This window comes from Bemisia tabaci, chromosome 7 (assembly GCF_918797505.1).
Source record: "Bemisia tabaci chromosome 7, PGI_BMITA_v3".
Classification (NCBI taxonomy): Eukaryota; Metazoa; Arthropoda; class Insecta; order Hemiptera; family Aleyrodidae; genus Bemisia; species Bemisia tabaci.
The window spans coordinates 42,674,621-42,693,366 of NC_092799.1; the positions used below are offsets into that span (position 1 = coordinate 42,674,621).

The window sequence follows — 18,746 nt, forward strand, 5'->3', positions numbered from 1 at the left end:
AGTTGTCTGCTCCCTCCGCAGCAGAAATGAGGATGTTTCCAGCGAAGAATTTTTTACTTTTTTAAACTCAATACAAGGGAGACACCCCCCACCCTTTTTTCTCTTTCCCATCCCCCCTCACTAGTTCATATTTCCTACCTTATTCCCTCTTTCCACTGCCCCCCCCCCTCTTTTCTCTTTTTTACATGCTTGAATACTTTTTTTTGTGAGAGTATAATAGTTATCGGATAGTGTAATAGTTACCGGAAACATCCTCATTTCTGCTGCAGAGGGAGCAGACAACTTCGAGTAAGGTACGGTGGAAATGGGGGGGGGGTGAAACAGGGGTAAAGGGGGGAAGGAGGAAATAGGTGGGGTCAAAGTTTATCAACCATAAAGACAGAAAATAATTCCCCACAAATAACACCTTCATATCTGCCGCACAGGAATATACACTTGAGAGGGAGTGTTTAGAATTGGGGGGGGGGGGGTTTAAAAAGGGAAAAAGGGGGAGACAACATTAGAATTGGTCAAATATAAAGAAGAAGAAAGATTCCTAACAGAAAATACCATCATGATTACGGCGTGGAGAGGAGTCGAGAACGAAGCAATTAATGCCAGTAAGACGTATACGAACGGTCATGATAGTATGAATAAAGCTCCCCCCCCCCCCCCCCCCCCGAAAAACCATTTGCGGGTTTGTAAAAGATGTGAAAAAATAATCCAGAAATAGCTTGACAAATCACCGCAAACCGCGCTTCAATATCTACATCCGGTACCTTGTAGCAGCCGAAGTTCGACTATAAAATACCTGCAAATATGAGTAAAAATCGGGGACTTTGCCCCCCCATATTTCAAAAACGGTGCGTATACTCAATCTGAAATTTTATTATGTGTAAAGGGTCACCCTATAGATGAAAAAATACCTCACACCGACCCCAATTTCGAGGGCCCGAAAACGGGCGAATTTTAGCCCTTTTTGTGCAAGGCTCTTTTTCAAGCTGGAATGATGTCACTTTCTATTGTCCGGAAAAAGCCGAACTTAGCTAACCTCTAGGGTGAGAAAATGGACATTTTTTTTTATCACAAATGTGGCAAAATTTCTAGGGATGCATTCTTGGTAACACATTCAAACAAACATGAATTCTGGCAATCCGCCCCAACTTTAGCAGTTTTTGCAAAATGACTCAGGCACACCTACGGCTAATATCGAAAAATTATGAGGGATGGGAAAGTCCACCTCTGTTTATTTAGTGTAAATAGCATAGTCTATGTCTATATAGCATAGCCTGTAAGTAAAATTTCCGAAGTTTTTTCTTCCAGTGTTTTGACGTCATCCTCGAATACTCTAGAGGAGAGTGGCCTCCCCCTCTCGCTCCACACACACTATATCATCATACGGAATGGCGAGGGAAACTTTCAATTTTCGTCTTATATCAGGTGGCGCCGAAACGAAAATGAATTTTGTTTTAAGTTGGACGACATGACAGCCCGGGTGCTTTTTTAAGCGAGGATAATAGGTCAGTGATGCCGGGCAGTGGCCATTACCAGTCATCCACCCATCCGTCCATCCATGCATCCATCCGTGCACGCAGCACGCCCGATGCCCGGCTACAGGTTCAGAAGTCGCTGCTCGGTGCATTGTCAGGGGCCGCGCCACGGCTACGAGTCTCGAACGATTATTTAATAACCCTCGCCTCCGCCCAGCGGCGCGGCGTGCTTCTCGATATATCGATTGATCTACCGTTTAAACCTATGTAAAATTATCGATAATCTGGGTGTTTGCAACGAAGACTTTGATAATCGATTCTTCACCAAAGCTTCAAATGGGAAAATATCGAAAATCGATCGTTCACGCCTCCGCCCCCACCTCGGACACGGATGTTAGTGGTTTCCACGCGCGGTGTCGGTGTACGGCCGTGTGCATTCACCGCCGTGCGAGTGCCGAGTGGTTGTGGCTAGCAGCTAAGCCGTTTTCTATCCCAGATTATCGATAGCAGCGATCAATGAGTCTTTCCTGCCCAGTGGTGCCAGATCGTGCTGGAAAATACGGGGATACTGGAGGCCCCCCTGACCTGGAAGACCCCTGATATGGAGGGATCCTATGTGTGGAAGTGGGTTGTTACTATAGACAAAGAAGTTAGGCAATAGACTAACTAATGGCAAATCCCGAGAGACCCCATAGTTTGTCCTTTATTTTCTCCCTTAGTCTATAGGAATCCTGGAGCCACCCATTTCAACCAATAAGATCGCTCCATACTGTCTATGCCTTCTTTGTCTATCGCTATTTGTATCAATTTGAACAGTCAGCCCACAGAAAAAAATCGCGGGTTTTTAAGATTGCATCGATAGACGAAGCGATAGACAGAAAAGACATGTGACAAATGAAGTGAGCCTATTGGTAGAAGTGGAGGGCTGCATTGAACAGAGGAAATAAGAAAGAGACTACCTATCGGCAATCGACAAGAGACCCTCTAGTTTGTCCCTCATTTTCTCCCTTAGTCTATAGTAATCCTGGAACCACCCATTTCAACCAATAAGATCGCCTTATACTGTCTTTGTCTTCTTTGTCTAGCGCTATGTCTATCAATTCGAACACTCAGCCCGCAGGACAAAAACCCCGGGTTTTGGAGTCGATCCGGCGACGGCGATTCTCATTACCGCGCTGAGACCGGAGAAAGCGATTAAGAAGGAAAAGTGATTCCGATCTTTTTAAACGTCGCCCGGCGGGGTCTCCAGGTGGGGCGCGCATCCCCCCGGAGCCCCCTCTCGGCCAGCGCCGTCCGCGGCACCACCCGGCAACCCCCGGCAGCCGCGCATGCGCCTCGATCCCCGTGCATATTTAATTATACGTAAATTCGACACCTGATGAAAAATACCCGGGAATCGAACCCGGCACCGAATAAATTACCCGCTGAAGGGTACTCGACACTTGTAGCCGTACCGATCCTTATCTCCAACCCCGCCCCTCTCCCCCCCGCGGAAATTGACCCAGTAATTTGCAAGTGCGGAAAGCGTGTGAAATTTAATCACCTTTCAAACCACTGAATTTGGATTCTCGCTTTTGTTTCGATTGCAAGCGAAAGCAACTACAATGTAACATGGCACTGAATAAATTATTCGCTAAAAGGGCCTCAACACTTATATAAGCAACACCACCGATCCTCATTTTTAACACCCCCCCCCCCCCATCCAAATCTCCTCTTGTTGAAGAATCCCTGAGGGACTAATAGTTTTTAGCATGTAAATCGTGTGAAAAAAGTAGCCGACAAACGGCTAAATTCTCAACTGCATTATTCTATTATATCTGGCTCGTTAGTAATTTAATAAGTTGCAGTAAAGATCATATTAATGATTACTGTATTTATGCTGATTATTAGCGGTTCTGAGGCCGGAAAATTATCGAGTGCACCGTGAAAATTAAGGATCATTTACCGTCATAATAACTCCTAAACTACACTTTTTTTCGCCTTGCATGTTGTCGGTAATGAGTCTAGCCATTGCGCCCGAAGGTGAAGTAGGGAGACTCATAGTGGCCTTGGAAACACGGAATTTTTGTCAGGACTCTCGTATTTCGTGTAACATCAACTGGACTTCATTTTACATTAAAGAATTGATGTCTCTTGCTTGTCCTGTGAATGCACCCATCTGCATCATCTGCATAGAGGAATTACTGACACTTATACGTTGTGAATAAAATGAGCCGGAAATCGTAGTTCCTTAAAATCCTTGTAGTCCTCAGAATCTTAAAATCGAGTTGTACGAACATTAGAGGAGTGTTCTACGAATATTTTTGAACGAAAGAAACCCGAAAATTCGAACCAAACTAGAGTTTTGGCGGTTTGAATTTCCTACCCAGAAAGACGTAATTCTGAAGAAAACCCTTTTAATTCTAGCTTTCTCTGCCCAGGGTGCGAAATTGTCGGATTATAAAGTAAATATTTCTTAGGATTCCGGAGAGACTTTCCGTTAAAATCTGACTTTTTTCTCTGGAATGGATCATAGAACAACTGTAAACCCCGTGTTAGTCCAATGAACTAAAACGCCGCAATTTGTCTAGGAAACTGGAGGGCGAGTATTACGCTGGAATCAGAAAATCCAATCTTTCGACTCAACTGAACAAAACTTTGCTTCCGTGAACCGAGGTCGTTTCCCCCGCGTACGGTTGAGTAGTAAAGATAACCTCTGAAAGTTAACGACGGATTCCGATCAAATAGACAAGACGCATTCAGAACGATTTCATCCGCAGATAACATGCTTCTGTAAATCGCAGATCGTCGGCTCTCGGACAAAGGAACGTAACTCCACCCAAAGGTTGCCAAATTAACCCCAACAATTAATTTATTTTCCAAAAAGGTATCTGTGCAATTTGTATCCAAAATTTTCTGCTTCTCGCATGGAGTCTGAGGAAAAATCAGTGAAATTTTTAGTTAAAATTGCCCAAAATTTTCCTCTTTAATATGCAATTTACGAGGGCAATTTTAGCAACGTTGAATTTGAGTTACGTCCCTTTGCGAGGGAAATGACGAAGTATGGGAATCGCTCGACGGTCACATCGAACCCCACGAGAAACACGGGTGCCGCATTAGCTGTGATTCACCGCTTCCGGTATGAATCGGACGTGAAAAGAACCTATGTGAATGGGGTTTTGCGCGCGACATAGTTCCTTTCAGCATAAACACGTCCAATTCAATTTAAATCGGATATTTTAGCACGTCCCGCTAATGAAACGGCCGTAAATTCCTACGCCGATCGAAACTGAATATTTATCCGGAATTGCATCGCACCGACCGCCGTTCAATGCACCGATGGAACGCTCACGAGCTTTTCGCGCCTATTGGAATGTGCACGCATGCTCTACCGTGCTAAGGAAAAACGCCGTATGAACATTCGAGAGTTGCCGAATGGACCACTAGAACGCATAGTACGCATTTCAGCATTTTGATACATGTTTCTTCACCAAAATTTCACGTAAAACACGATGCGCACAACGAAAATTACCGAAATTAACTCCTCCCGAAGATATTTAATGATTCCTAGTGCATGAATTGAAACCACCCGCTCATGAAAACTCAATGCTCTACGTGATTCACATCGCGCGCTAAACGTTATCATGAACGTCTCTGCGCTAAGAAAATCTGGCAACCTTAATCTTGACGCTTTGGCTCAGCTATAGCTAATTACTTATAGTTTGAAAAACACATGGTGGGAAATGAACATTGCTCGATTGAGAAGCTTGCTGAAACCGTTGTAGTGCGCGATTTGACTCACGTAGAGCTTTGAGTTTCTTGTGAGCGGCCAGTTCAAATTCCTCGTAACCAATGTGAAATAAAAATGTGAATATCGCCGTTAGGAGCTGGTTTCAGTAATTTTCGTTGCGCGCATCGTGTTCTACGTGGAATTCTGGTTAAGAAACATGTATGAGAGTGCTTAAATTCGTACCTTGTCTAGTGGTCCATTTTTCCCGATACAATTTTCATTTTTGAGAAAAGTTATGAATACATTGCCATGAAATTTTTAGATGATGTAGATTAAATTGCGAAAAAAAACGATCTGAAAAATTGGAAGAAAAATGTTCATAAGGTTTCCTACCAGGAAATTCGTGTTTTATCCAAAAAAAATTGGCAACGCCTGAAAGTTCATACGGCGTTCTTCTTAAGCTCGGCTTTAATTCACACTTAAATATTCCTTCAGTTCTTGGAGCCGTAGGTGGATTGCTCGAGGGAATCAAAGAGTTGCCCCCCCCCCCCCCCATCCTTCTACAGAGCTGTACTCGCTTATCTCCAGAAAATGTTAAGGATCTTGCAAAATAACTTAAAGACATTTCTGTCATCTTTGAACTTGAGTTTCAGTGAAGTTTACACGTAGGATAGCTCAAAATTGTCCATATGACGTTTTAATCATTTTTGCGAGGGAAACTGAAACACCTTCTCAATCTTATTTCGTTACTTTACAACTTGTTTCTCCTTTAAATGTTTTCTCTTCCATAATCGCGTGGATACCTTTGTGATCGTTCGACGAGCGATGAAAGTTTTCAGCCACTCCCGGAGAGAATAATATAGGCGTTTGATTTGACCGCAAGTTTGATCATTATCTAACGATCCTGATTAAGTTACCATCAGGATGGGGTTAACTCGATGCAACATTATCAGTTGTTTCAATCTCTCGAAGACCTGCGTAGGAGAAAAGCTATTGAGCCAAGTTACAAACTAAAATTCATCATCGCAAGATTCTCATTAACATTTATGGCAGTGATCTTCAAGTGAGCGAACTCTCCATTCAAACCGTCTCTACTCACATTTTCAGGCTCGTATTCCGCTCAGCCACTTTAGTTTAATATTCTTGATTGAATTTTTTCGAAGGGGTCAGTTTCGCTATCTGCAGAATTTCCTTTTCATGGTTGAACTCGCAGATTAGCTAGAAATAAGGAAATCTGCCCAATAGCCAAGTTTTTACTCCACGATTATACCTCCGAGAGGTAATTAAGATATTTCCCCTCTAGAAGACGCGATAATTAACGTCAACCAGTACAATAATGTGTACTATTGTGGTTCGTCCCACCTTGCTTTGAACAGTGATGCGCGCAGATGAATAAAAAATGCGCACATCATCGATCTTGATAAGTCGGAGGTGGAAGAAACCATCCTATGAATATTGAACAATCGCAATGTATGACATCAATCGCCGTGCTTTTTGGAGCACCGGAAAAAAAACATTGGATCTAGAGTCCAGACTCTTGAAAACATTGACAAAAAAAATACTCTTGATTCAATCAGATTTTTGCTTAAATCAAAAAGAAATCCGCTCAAATTAAGAGGCTTGGTTCTTGATTTAAGCAAAAATCCGATTGAATCAAGAGTATTTTTTCTTGTCAATGTTCTTAAGAGTCTTGACTCCAGATCCAATGTGTTTTTATCCAGTGCGGAGTATATCTCTCTTATCATCAGAAATAGAAACTTAGAGCCCAAATAGAGCTCGTTATTTCCAGGTAATCCATAAGTTACGCGATTGCAATCATCGAGACATAATTTTATGACAACACAATCGCAATTTACCAGTTTGGGCAGAACTTCTCATTCGATAAGTTAGCTTCTATATTATACTGTCTCTAGGTTTATGATACGTATAATCGACCAATATCTCCTCACGCTGCGGCCAGTGGTGCAGCTCCGACGACCGAGTTTAAAAACTAATTAATCTCGGTTCGATTAAACAAAACCGTCCATTACGCGCAGTGCGTTTACAATGTAACCGGTAACGGTAAGTTTATTTACGACGTTCGTTAAACTCGAGACGGGAACTTGGGGCGAGCGTCGCGTCACAGGCTCGAAACGCTCTGCTCATCGAAGGGAATCTCGGGAATCGTTGAAATATTTAAAACAAGTTTCCCTCTTTTTTTATGAATAACTAGACGCGACGGCATAACCGCGACAGCCGCTTGGCTCATGTTATTCCCGACGATTTATCGATGCACCGATGCATTCCACCGGTTCCACCGAACGCTACTGTGCTCGGCAAAAACGTTCTATGAACTTTTGGACGTTGTCGAATTTATTTTGATAAGATACAAACTTTTCGAAATTGTATAGAAATTTTTGCTCATATTTTTGGGCTGTGGTTGAACGTTTGATGTATCATTCCGGGAGGAGTTTTTGAATGATGTTCATAACCGAGGTGCTCCAAAAATATGCTGATTTTATCAAAAGAAGATTGTTGTACTTTGCTCATCGTCAGTGGTGTCAAATTCGGCAAGTCACTATGAATAACTGAAAGAAACTATTTCTACTTTCTATACTATTTCTACAAAATGGTGTGTACCTAGCACCATTTAACACCTTGTTACATGTAGTTCGGGCATTTCTTAGTGTTTTTTTTTTTTTTTTTTTTTTTTTTTTTTTTTTTTTTTGATACAGTCCTCTAATCATGTAAAGAAAGAACTACTTTTTCACTGGAAAAAAAAAACACATTGGATCTAGAGTCCAGGCTCTTAAAAACATCGACAAGAAAAAATACTCTTGATTCAATCAGATTTAAGCTTAAATCAAGAACCAAGCCTCTTAATTTGGGCGGATTCCCTTTTGATTAAAGCTTAAATCTGATTGAATCAAGAGTCCTGTTTCTTGTCAATGTTTTCAAGAGTCTGGACTCTAGATCCAATGTGTTTTTTTTTTTTCCAGTGTTGAAAAGGCTTCCCTTCATCCTTTTTTAATAATTGTATTTGCAGTTCAATTCAGGGTATCTGGAAATTGAAGGAAAAATACTCTTAAAATTTCCTAAATATTGCTTTATCGAATGAAATTGACATCATTCAAACGCTCATACGATGTTCCTCCACGGTATAGCAGGACGGCTCCCCGTCTGATTCTCAAAATTTACACTCATCTCTGGTTCGTTATGCCAACGTCAAAATCATAAATTCACGCGCTTATCCTGCCGTGATAAAACCGCGTAACTGCATCGATCAACTTAACGATTTTATGTTGTTTTACCTCAAGAAGGCAATATTTACGTACGCGTCATCGCTGGGGCTTGACCCGTAAAAAGCGCGTTGCATAATTGACGTACGATCTCGAAAATGCCCCCCGCATTCTTGTTTTCGTCCGTTCCGAACTGGTCAACCTCTAATCTCCCCGAGATCTCTTTTCAGGCAGGGTAATATTTCGGCTTAGGCAACATTAACGCAGTCTAGGTGTTGAGTTATTTTAAATGGGTTTTCAACGTTTAGTCTTTAAGTACTCCGAGTCCAGGGGGATATTTCATGTCGGCCGTCTCGAGAAAATCAGCCGGATTTCGATTTCGTTGGATCAACTTGCTCCTGAATGTGAGATTCAACATGCACTACATGATGTGATTTTATGACGGAATAGAATTATTTGGTTACAGCAAATACTCGTCGAGTGAGAACTATAGATTCTTTGTTTGAACGGCAATGCTCTTGTGTGATCATCACAAGTATCAGGAAAATATTTTGACGCATGATTTGAGGCTTCAAGACGGTAACAGTCGGAGAAAATCAGAGACAAGATATTCCTCATAGCTATCTTGGCAATGGTGGAAGCTTTCACACAGAAAGAAATTTCAACACAAAAGTTTGGTTCACGTGGGATGTAAAACACAAAATATTCCTAGCCTTCGGTTGACGATTTCAAGAGAAAATTCCAGCTAGTTTCTCTTGAAGAAATTTATAATAAAAAACGAGTGGTAAATACCAACGTTGTAATCGTAGGAATGCATTTTCCCAGTCTCTTCATTGATTTTTGCGCTGAATTCATCGCAAACTGTACCAAAATGCAACACAAGATTTGTGTTGTTTGTGTTTCACTTCTTATATTGACCAAAAGTAAAAAAAGAACGCAAATATTTTATCAATATACTTTCGAGATTCCAACATTCAACTGTTGACCTTCCTATAGGTGGATGCTGAACAATGCGTTGAGTATCCCATTTTGCAAACATACCGAAGTTTGGAGAACTTCTTTTGCGCATTACATCACTCTAAAGTCATCCTCCACCTAGCAGGTATGATGACTGTTGCTCCCTTATGATTTTACACAAGGAAACGTTGAATCCCGAAAGTAAAGTTTCCACTCTTCAAGAGGCCAGTGGAGGGTCTCTTTTTCTGAAGAAAATCTAGAAAACCAATTTGTATTATTTTCAAGGAGTATAGCAAAAAACGATGCTAATTGTGTTTTGTGTGTTTCAGGTCCTCCTGGTGGGTCTTCGTCGGAACGAAGAATACGAGTGCCATCGGAGCAAAAAGTAAGTTTTCATCTGTTGATTATTTTCTTGTAATCCCATGGTAACGCCTTTTGCGCGGTCTCTCAAAGTCTCAGCAGCTACCTCGTATCTTCGGTTGTGGTATAACTATCAGGTGTACTCGGAGCTCTATTCCCCTCCAGAAATGTTCACTTTTACTTTGCCATGCGAAACAGAGACTGGTAAAACTTTTCAATAGTACATGGTCTGCGGTTTTGCCATGGATTTTATGGGATAGTTTGTCGCTCCCGGAACAAAAGAACGTATCTTAATTCCAGGAAGACTGCAAAGCTGACATTAACCATCAATTTGTCAGAAGAATATACCCGTGCAATTTTCGTCCGAAATTTTTCAGCAGAAAAATCAGTGAAATTTTCAGTTAGAAATTTCCAAGAACCTCCGGGTGAAAATCAAGTTTGCGAGAACAAATTTGGCAACATTGAAACGTAGTTACGTTCTTCTATAAGCAGAGAAACGATGAACTATGGAAAATAGGCATTTTTCTTGAAATCGATCTACAACTATAACTTCTTTTTTTTATATAGTCAAAATTCAGGGGGGGGGGGGGGACTATGAGTTCTCAAGGAATTTGTAAGGGCGGTCGTAGCTCCAGTTGAGGGTGATTTTGAAAAATAAAATAAAAAATTCATATAGGAAAAAAGTCTTCCCTTAACCAATAGAGCACGCTGCCGCATAATGACCTTTTAACTGTGGACACCCTGACTGGATATTGCTGAGGATTTTGGAGACTTGAACGAAAGAGAAGAAAAGTAGAGCTTTCTACCGTTTGTGTTTTAGTCAGTGAATTGGAGAAATTTCTCGAAAACAAAGAGTTGTGGTAACTCTAGCGCTATAGACTGATTTAGTGGCTGCGTTCTTCGATATATCGCGATAGAATAATCGAAATCTTATCAACCCGTTTGAATTTCGCTGATAGTTTTGCCGCGCTTCATTGGAGGGGAAAAAAAAACACATTGGATCTAGAGTCCAGACTCTTGAAAACATTGACAAGAAAAAGGACTCTTGATTCAATCAGATTTAAGCTTAAATCAAAAGGAAATCCGCTCAAATTAAGAAGCTTGGTTCTTGATTTAAGCTTAAATCTGATTGAATCAAGAGTATTTTTTCTGGTCGATGTTTTAAGAGTCTGGACTCTAGATCCAATGTGTTTTTTTCCGGTGATTAGTAAAATTAAAACAGACAATCAGAGAGTTTATTTTTTTGAGATGGAGTTCCAAAGCCCCAAAAACAATAGAAGACGAAGAAGAGATTGAGGTTATGATTTTTTGGACGATCGAAACGGCAAATCTATCGAATGGCGGCGTCGCGGCGCAAGGGTAAAGCGCGGAGGGGAGGCGCCTGGATTGTCCCACAGCCGCAGGCACCGATCGCACGACGCCGACTTCGAGTGAAAAACAAAGACCCCTCACAAGTTGCCAGATCACCGTCGAATTCGCCTATTTTCAACCGAGAGACGTGGGGATTCCCTGCAAGGCGGCAACATCGGCGCGGCGGAGAAGGGTCTGCCCCGCGGGCACGAAAAGCGCCGCTCGGTCCGTCGCGACCGCAGGTCGTTAAGTCGTTACCCCTGACAAACGCAGCGCCGCGACGCTCGCTCTTTGAACTTGGTGCTTGGAGCTTGGACTTGGGCCTCGGCTGCGGCCACCGGGCTCGGATTTGGCGGTCGGCTCCACGCCCAGTTGCCGATCGGACAGTTTCGCAGTATCCGCGATTTCGTCGTTGAGGCCGTTGGTGTCGTCGGAGACGATATATTGTAGGGACCCCGCACCAACAATCCAAGCAGGGCGAGGGCATGAGTTCCATTCGGAAGTCAACGCTATTTTTCGCCCGGTGACGATCCATGAAGAACTTGTTCATTTAAGGTGATTCGTCAAGCTCAAATGACGTGGTCGAAGTGGAGTGCGATACATCGCATCGATTAGGTAAAAGATCTCGGCAGATTTGGAACTTTTTGCAAAAAGAAGGACGATAGCCCCTGCGCATGAGCCTAAAGAATCATTTTAAACCCAAAAATCAGCAAAATTCAGAGAAATGAAAGCAGAATATTTTTTGGAAAAAAACTTCGCATTCGATACAGAAATCGATGACTGAATCTAATGCGAGGTTTTTTTCCAAACACTATTCTGCTTTCATTTCTCGGAATTTTGTTGATTTTTGGGTTTTGAATGATTCTTTAGGCTCATGCGCAGGGGCTATCGTCCTTTTTTTCGCTAAAAATTCAAAATCGACCGAGATTTTTTACCTAATCGATGCGATTCATCGCATGCCAGTTCGATCACGTCACTTGAGCTTAACGAATCACCTTAAAAGTGTCACGTGCGAAGTGCGATCGTTCATAGGAAATTAAACCGAATAACACAAAATTAGTTGTTTGTATCACATCTTAGAGAAGACAAAAAACAATATATACAAATATATCTACCGGACGCGTCCTCGGAATTTCGATTGGGGGGGGGGGGGGGGGGGTCGCACTGGAGCTTCAAATTAACCTTGAAAATAGAGAAGTGGGGGTAGGGCGACGCGAGCCAATTCCGACGAGGAGTAAAGTTACACTTAGCTGGAGTAACTACACGACTCGATTCATCCTTAAAAGGAATCTCATCCGGGAGATGGAGCTGTCATAAAAACGGAAAAAAGTAAAATCTAAACCAAGAACTCAGCATCGGGTCCCAATCACCTCACTAATTACTCTCTCGGACTCGCCCACTCACAACTATCGATACATCGAGTCGAACGCCGAATATGAGTTTGTGTCCGAATATGTGTTTGTGTGTGAGTTGTGTGAATATGTGTTTGTGTGTGAGGTGTGTGAGTTGTGTGAATATGTGTTTGTGTGTGAGTTTTGTGAATATGTGTTTGTGTGTTTGTGAAGAAACGGATCCTGCCTAGAGCCCCACACAGAAATCAATAAATTGCTCCGATTGCAGCCCTGGTAGTAACAAATGTGTCTGGGGATCCCTGGAAGCTTGTTAATTTTGTATTCCTAGGGTGTAAAGTTAATTTCATGGGCAGTTAAGCCAGCATCTAGGGACCACTAGACTTGACTTGACAGCCTATTTTCTTTTTCTGTGTAGGCAAAGATAATATGTTCTTGAGACCCAAAACTCTATATAGTTTAAGTTACTCTCAGAATCCAACGCATAAATTCGTATAGTGATGGTTCAAGAACTAGAAGTTAAGCAATTGGTTTAGCAATTCTAACCAAATATGCAAAAACTCCCCCAAAAGAGTGCTGACTTGCTGACCCCGACATTCATCAGTCCAAAAAAACAGTGTTGACTAGAGTACCTATATAGGGAGAGTACGGGCATGTCGCAATATGGAGCTCTTAGGGCCCGAAAGGGCAGTCAACCTTCTAAAAGTCAATCCTCAGATTCCAATATCAAACCAATATGACCAAAAATGTTCATAAATGAGCGTTTTCCCCCACAAATGAGTAAAATTGGACGCTTTAATGGCTAACATGGCGCTTAGTTCCGTTTGACAGAACGCGCTATCCGGCATTCCTAATTCCTCAAAAGGAACTCAAATTTGCGCTTAGTTCCGTTTGACAGAAATACGTCCAATTATGCAAAAACTAAGTCAAATACGTGCCTCAAGAACTACGGGTCGTAACAATTATAATTATAAATCACTTCGGATAATTTGAACTCATAGGTTTGCTGCCTTTTTTGGCCTTAAAAGCTCCATGACTAATTTCAAAATTACCGACACGTCCGGACTCTTCCCATATCGGTATTCTTATCCTAGTGTTGACCTCAGAATATAACTTTTATCTCGCTTGATTACATTACTGCTCCTTTCAGTGAAACAGTCCCTCCAGGGTCGATTGTTGAATCGTTGATCGAATGATCCAAATCGATAATTCACTATCTTAGCAATGCTTTTTATCGATCATGGTGGTTCGATATCGATTCAACAATCGAGCCGGAGTTTAAGTTGGCTGCGGACTCTACTGAGTTGCCATCCATCGATTAATATCGACGGCTTCGGAGGACGGCTCTACTATGGCGCCTGCCGCCAGGTGAGCCGGAGCGGTGTCTACATTGTTCCCGGGTTTAATTGTCATTGTCGGCCGATTACTCGATTAGGAAGTACATAACTAACATCTCGGACACGTCGGACGGTGGCATCGCATCCTTGGCGACCCGTGCTCCCCTTATCGCGTGGCCCACTTGCGCGCCCCCTTTCGGCCGCACCGCGTAACTGTACCCAATCCCGATCCCTCGCGACCTGGAGCTCGGAGAGCCCGTTTATGACCCCCGATAAAATTTCGAGGGAAAGTCCTCGACGAGCATCTCGGAAAAGTTGGTATTTTAATTACTCCGGCTAAACCCTCGAGTCTTGGTCGTTCAAGGTCTCGTCCATTAGCCTGCCAACGGCTAATTGCCCGGCTTACGTCATAAAGTTCGGTCGTTTTCGATTTTTACTGGCGATTATAGGAAATGGATTTTGTGGGTCAGTAGTGTCAGTACTTTTAGTTTTTATTTTTATCGCTGCCTTCAATTTTTAGGAAATGTTAATGTCATTCTCTACTCGCTGATGAACCCCCCTCCACCCCTCTTTCCAGGATCCGTTTGCTGCTTCCAGCAATCACTTATTTCGGTTCATTTTGTCTGTTTTTGGTTGTCTCCTATTTTTTTCTTTATTTATTTATTTATTTATCATATTTTAATTGTAAGCCTTTTCCAATACAATTTTTTTAAAGACGCTGACTCTGGATAAAGAGTCCATTGTTAGAGGTCCAAATTATGGAAATAGCCATTCAGAATCTGTATAAGAGGTACTCAAGACAGGTAGGGACCAACGAGCTACTGTTTCTACCAGTAGCGTGGCGTGCTTTGCGATATATCGATTGATCTGCCATTTAAACCTATGGAAAAGGACCGATCAATAGTGTCCGCAACGAACACCTTAATAATCTTTTCTTACCATTCTTCAAATGGGGAAATGTCGATTTATCGCAAAGCACACCACGTTACTGATTTCTACCATTTCCCTAACTTTTTCCTACTGGCATAGGTGAATCCACGCCCCCTATGTTCCATCTGCACATTAGATGCCTTAAACTTTCGACGATATTCTCTGGAACATCCCTCCCCCCTCCCGTTTGAACTGTCTAGGTCCACCTATGCTTTCTGGATGCCCATATAGTTCCCTGACTTTCCCTGACTTCCGATTTCTTAGGCAGCCAAAAACCCTGCGTCACGGAATTGTCCCCCGAATTCCCTCGGCCTCCCATCATCGTGGCCGCTCTGCATTCTGCCTACTTCTGCACCCCCTGAGTTTTCATAGACTCGAGACATCCTCTGGAATGACCTCGTGGAGAGCGCGAGACAGTCGCAGTCGTGCCGCCATGCGTGGGAGGGCTGATCCCGGCCTGGCCGAGGGAAACAATGCAAGGTCGCAAAAGCAATTGACCACTATTGCCCGGTAATAAGCTCCATTGAGTTTATTATCCTCCGGTTTCTTTTTTGTTCTCCTCCGCTGTCTGTTGCAGTCCTCAATAAGAACCGCGTAACTTCCGCGAAGAGACTTCGTGTAGATACGCGGTTTTACTAAACAGGGGCCCTCGTGCCTGCCAATTTGGAAGCTGCTGCCGGGCCGGCGGTCCAGACGCAAGACCTTCCGGGCGATCCCAGTCGGATTTTGTAACGCGAAAATTGAAATTATAGCTTGGACGGATTCTTTTGTTCCACGGGTGGACTTCTCCAAACGACGGGTTTTCTAGTGCAAGGATGTTTTGAAGGTTATGGTGTCGGGGCCCACGCTCAAGATTGTTTCGGACTTCTTCAAGTTTGAAACTAAGCGCTTCCAAGGGCTCGATACTAGCATTCAACCAGAATTGAATCGGTGAGAACGAAAACACACCAACTCGGTAACTCAAAAATACTCAATTTCTATTGAAGACAGTTAATTTACATGAAGGTCATTGAAGTTAGCGCGTCTGTTCCAACTTGGACCTTTAAAGTGGCCATAAGTACTTGTTTTTCGGCAGCAAGAATCTTTTTCTTAAACTAACATCTTCAACCACTGTGCAGTTTTGTGTGTGTATTAATTATTTTCATTTTTCCGAGTTGGTGTGTTTTCGTTCTCACTGACTCAATTATCCTCTTGTCAGGAAACTTTCAGAGGCGGATCCAGTCACTTGGCAACACCAGATTTCCTTCATTTAAACCTATGCTAAATAATCATCTCTTCTCGGAGTACCTGGCCCTTTTAAGAATCGATACATTTCCATAGGTTTAAATGGAGGAAAGACAATGTTGCCGATTTGCTGGATCCGCCCATGAGAATTTTACCACGTCGCAACCGAGAACGAATCTACGTAGTTCACCATCAATTCATCCCATGCTTTTTTCCCATTTTTAAAACTCTTATCTCACATGTTCCTCATTTAAGAAAAAAATCGGAAATTTTTGATTGTCCTTCTTGCTCTACAGGGTGATTCAAACGTCCTGAACAACCAGCACCAGGCATTAGCACCTTTTAAATTTTCAAAAAATTGAGGTAGAGACTCGAAATTTTGAAAGCACCCTTAAGTCAGAGGAGGAACAGGTTGAAAGCCCCCAAAATCGTCAGGGGATCCTAACCTAATTTTAACCACAATCAATTTTACCGCCTAGACTTTTCGTGCGTGGTCTTCAAATTATGTTGTCTCTGTTCGGGACAAAATTGCGATAATCGAAAATCGATCGGCAAGCAACCACGCTCCTCCTCAAATCAGTAGATCGCGTGGTCCCGCTCTTGTATCGCCCGTTTATTTACTTTAGCTACCCGCTGAGGTCTGACAAAACCCCTCTCCACTTGAGGTTAAGCAAACAGATCCGAGAACTCCGGACCTTGTTTGTACAGTCATCGGGCAAGATCGACGGTCATCAGGAGAAAAATGTTGAGCCACACTCCACAGCCTGGAATTCTACTCGGTTGTGGGGGAAAAGGGGGGGGGGGGGGTTGACGGACGAAAGACCTCTCAAAATCGTGCCGGAAAAAAGACCCCGAGTTCAGAAGTCGGGACCCGGGAACAATGCAGCTCTTAATATCGTAATAAACAGCAATTCATTATGATTATATTTCAATCTGTCTTATCTTAGACCATTATCTGTTAATTGCCGCATTGAGGAGCGATCGGACTCGATTGTCAGTCTTGGTCCAGTTCTTTCTTCTTCTTCTTCTTTCCTTTTCTCGGCCGTTATCAGGTTGTTTTAGCCGTGGCGCTTGGATTACGCAAGGTTCCTTGTCGTGTGATCCAATTCTATCCATTTAAGCGATTGCGATCTGACGTAGGCAAAGGATTTATATAGCGGCTGTGTTAAAATATTTTGACGATTATCGCCATGCTGGAATTGGAACTTTTTGTGGGTTGCGTTTTGATAGTGAAATTGTTCGCATGCTCCTATTCACTGGGTTGTTACTTAGAATTTACCAAAAATATACCTTATGTGTGTGAGAATCCATTGGATTAATAAACTTTCACTCTTACATGGTTCTGCCTTTGAAAACATAATTTACTTAAATTTTATCAGAAACTAGTCATTATAAGAAGACAATGCTCTCAATACCAAGCCCAAAATGTGTGCAATATTAAGGAATTTGACGTGATATGAAAGGGAAAAGTTAGGGTGGGGGGACATTTACTAGTCTTTTGGTCGAGATGTGTCCGATCCTAAATCATTCTAATAAAATTTTCAACAGAAGAAATCTCAGAATTCGTAAATGTGACAGAATGTTTTAATTATTAGCTCTTTACGAACTATTCAACCTTTGGATTCAAGTTTAAAATTAAAGAATTTCTCGTTGAATTTTCAACACATTGTTATCCTGAAATTCCCACTATAAAAATCCAAATTTTGGAAGCAATGGTTTCTAAGACCAACTCTTCGATAGTCCCAAAACTGTGTAAACTTTCTCCTGAGGCTGTTTGAAGTTTCAGAGAAAATATTGATTAGTTCAAAGTAAAATTTGGATCGTGTCACTGTCACACCCCGTTTTTCAATGGTCGATTCCTGGCAAACCTTTATTTTTTCATCCATGCTTCAAGTCTGATTCTAGACTTATTCGCTACGTGCGATCGGAGGCTTATTAGTGATAAAAAAACGTGCGTCGGCACCTATCACACGCCGAAGAAAATTTAAGACACGCGAATGAAAGCATTTTTTGTCAAGTTCCCAGCTTACCGTGCCTCCCTGCATAGATTTGAAAGACCTGAAGAGGGAAAAAAGCCGTGTTATTTTTTAAACATACCTGAAGTTCATTGGACGTTTTGGATGAATCACAAAAATGTCTTGATCCGCAATGAAATTTTGACCATGATTAGCATGCGAATATTTCCCTGCAGCTTCCCAAACGGGGCTGCATTCTCAGACGATCCAAGGGTCCAGTCTAAAATACTGTGAATTGCATCAACTCGTAGACCTCAAGTTTTACTTATTTTAGTTCACAGCAGGGGCCACACAATGTAATGAACCGGATCTTTAAGGTTTGCGACGGTGAGGTTATTTTACTGTCCGGCCTTTTCGCGGTGATTCGACTGAAGATTATCCGGAGCGCTTGAAAAACAGGCGAGCATTTATCAGATACCCAAAAATGGTCAGCCCCACCCTGTTTGTCATGCATTTTTGAACTGCAAAAGCGGAGCTTAAAACTATTTTCTGCAATTTTCCTTCCCGACTCCAAGAATTTAAAGCGAGCGTTCGTGTTCCTAAATCGGCCAGAAATTGTAGACGGAAGTATGCACGAGTTGATTGCATTTCATTCGCACCGTGAGCGTTTTCGAAGAATTACTCAAAAGTTGGACATTTTTTTTATCAAATTCAATTTGTTTCCTAATTGGTTTTGAGAAAAAATGACCCATGACTCGTTCGTTAAAAAAGTTCTAAAAGAGATATTTTTCAGAATGAAATGTGAAATTTTGCGAATTTATTTCAACGAACTAAATTCTTAATATTTAGGGAAGTTTGGCTTACTTTCATTAGCGGTCCACGTGGATA

The 18,746-nt window shown here is 42.2% G+C and overlaps 1 protein-coding gene across 3 annotated transcripts in view; it reads left to right on the forward strand.

The window, feature by feature from the left end:
* Positions 1–18,746, forward strand: part of spir (spire type actin nucleation factor) — a 442,084-nt gene that overhangs the window by 142,189 nt on the left and 281,149 nt on the right. For all 3 annotated transcript variants that reach the window (XM_072302604.1, XM_072302606.1, XM_072302605.1), the window contains exon 2: positions 9,683–9,738. In XM_072302604.1, coding sequence (XP_072158705.1) covers positions 9,683–9,738 — 56 coding nt within the window. The remainder of the gene's footprint in view (positions 1–9,682; positions 9,739–18,746) is intronic.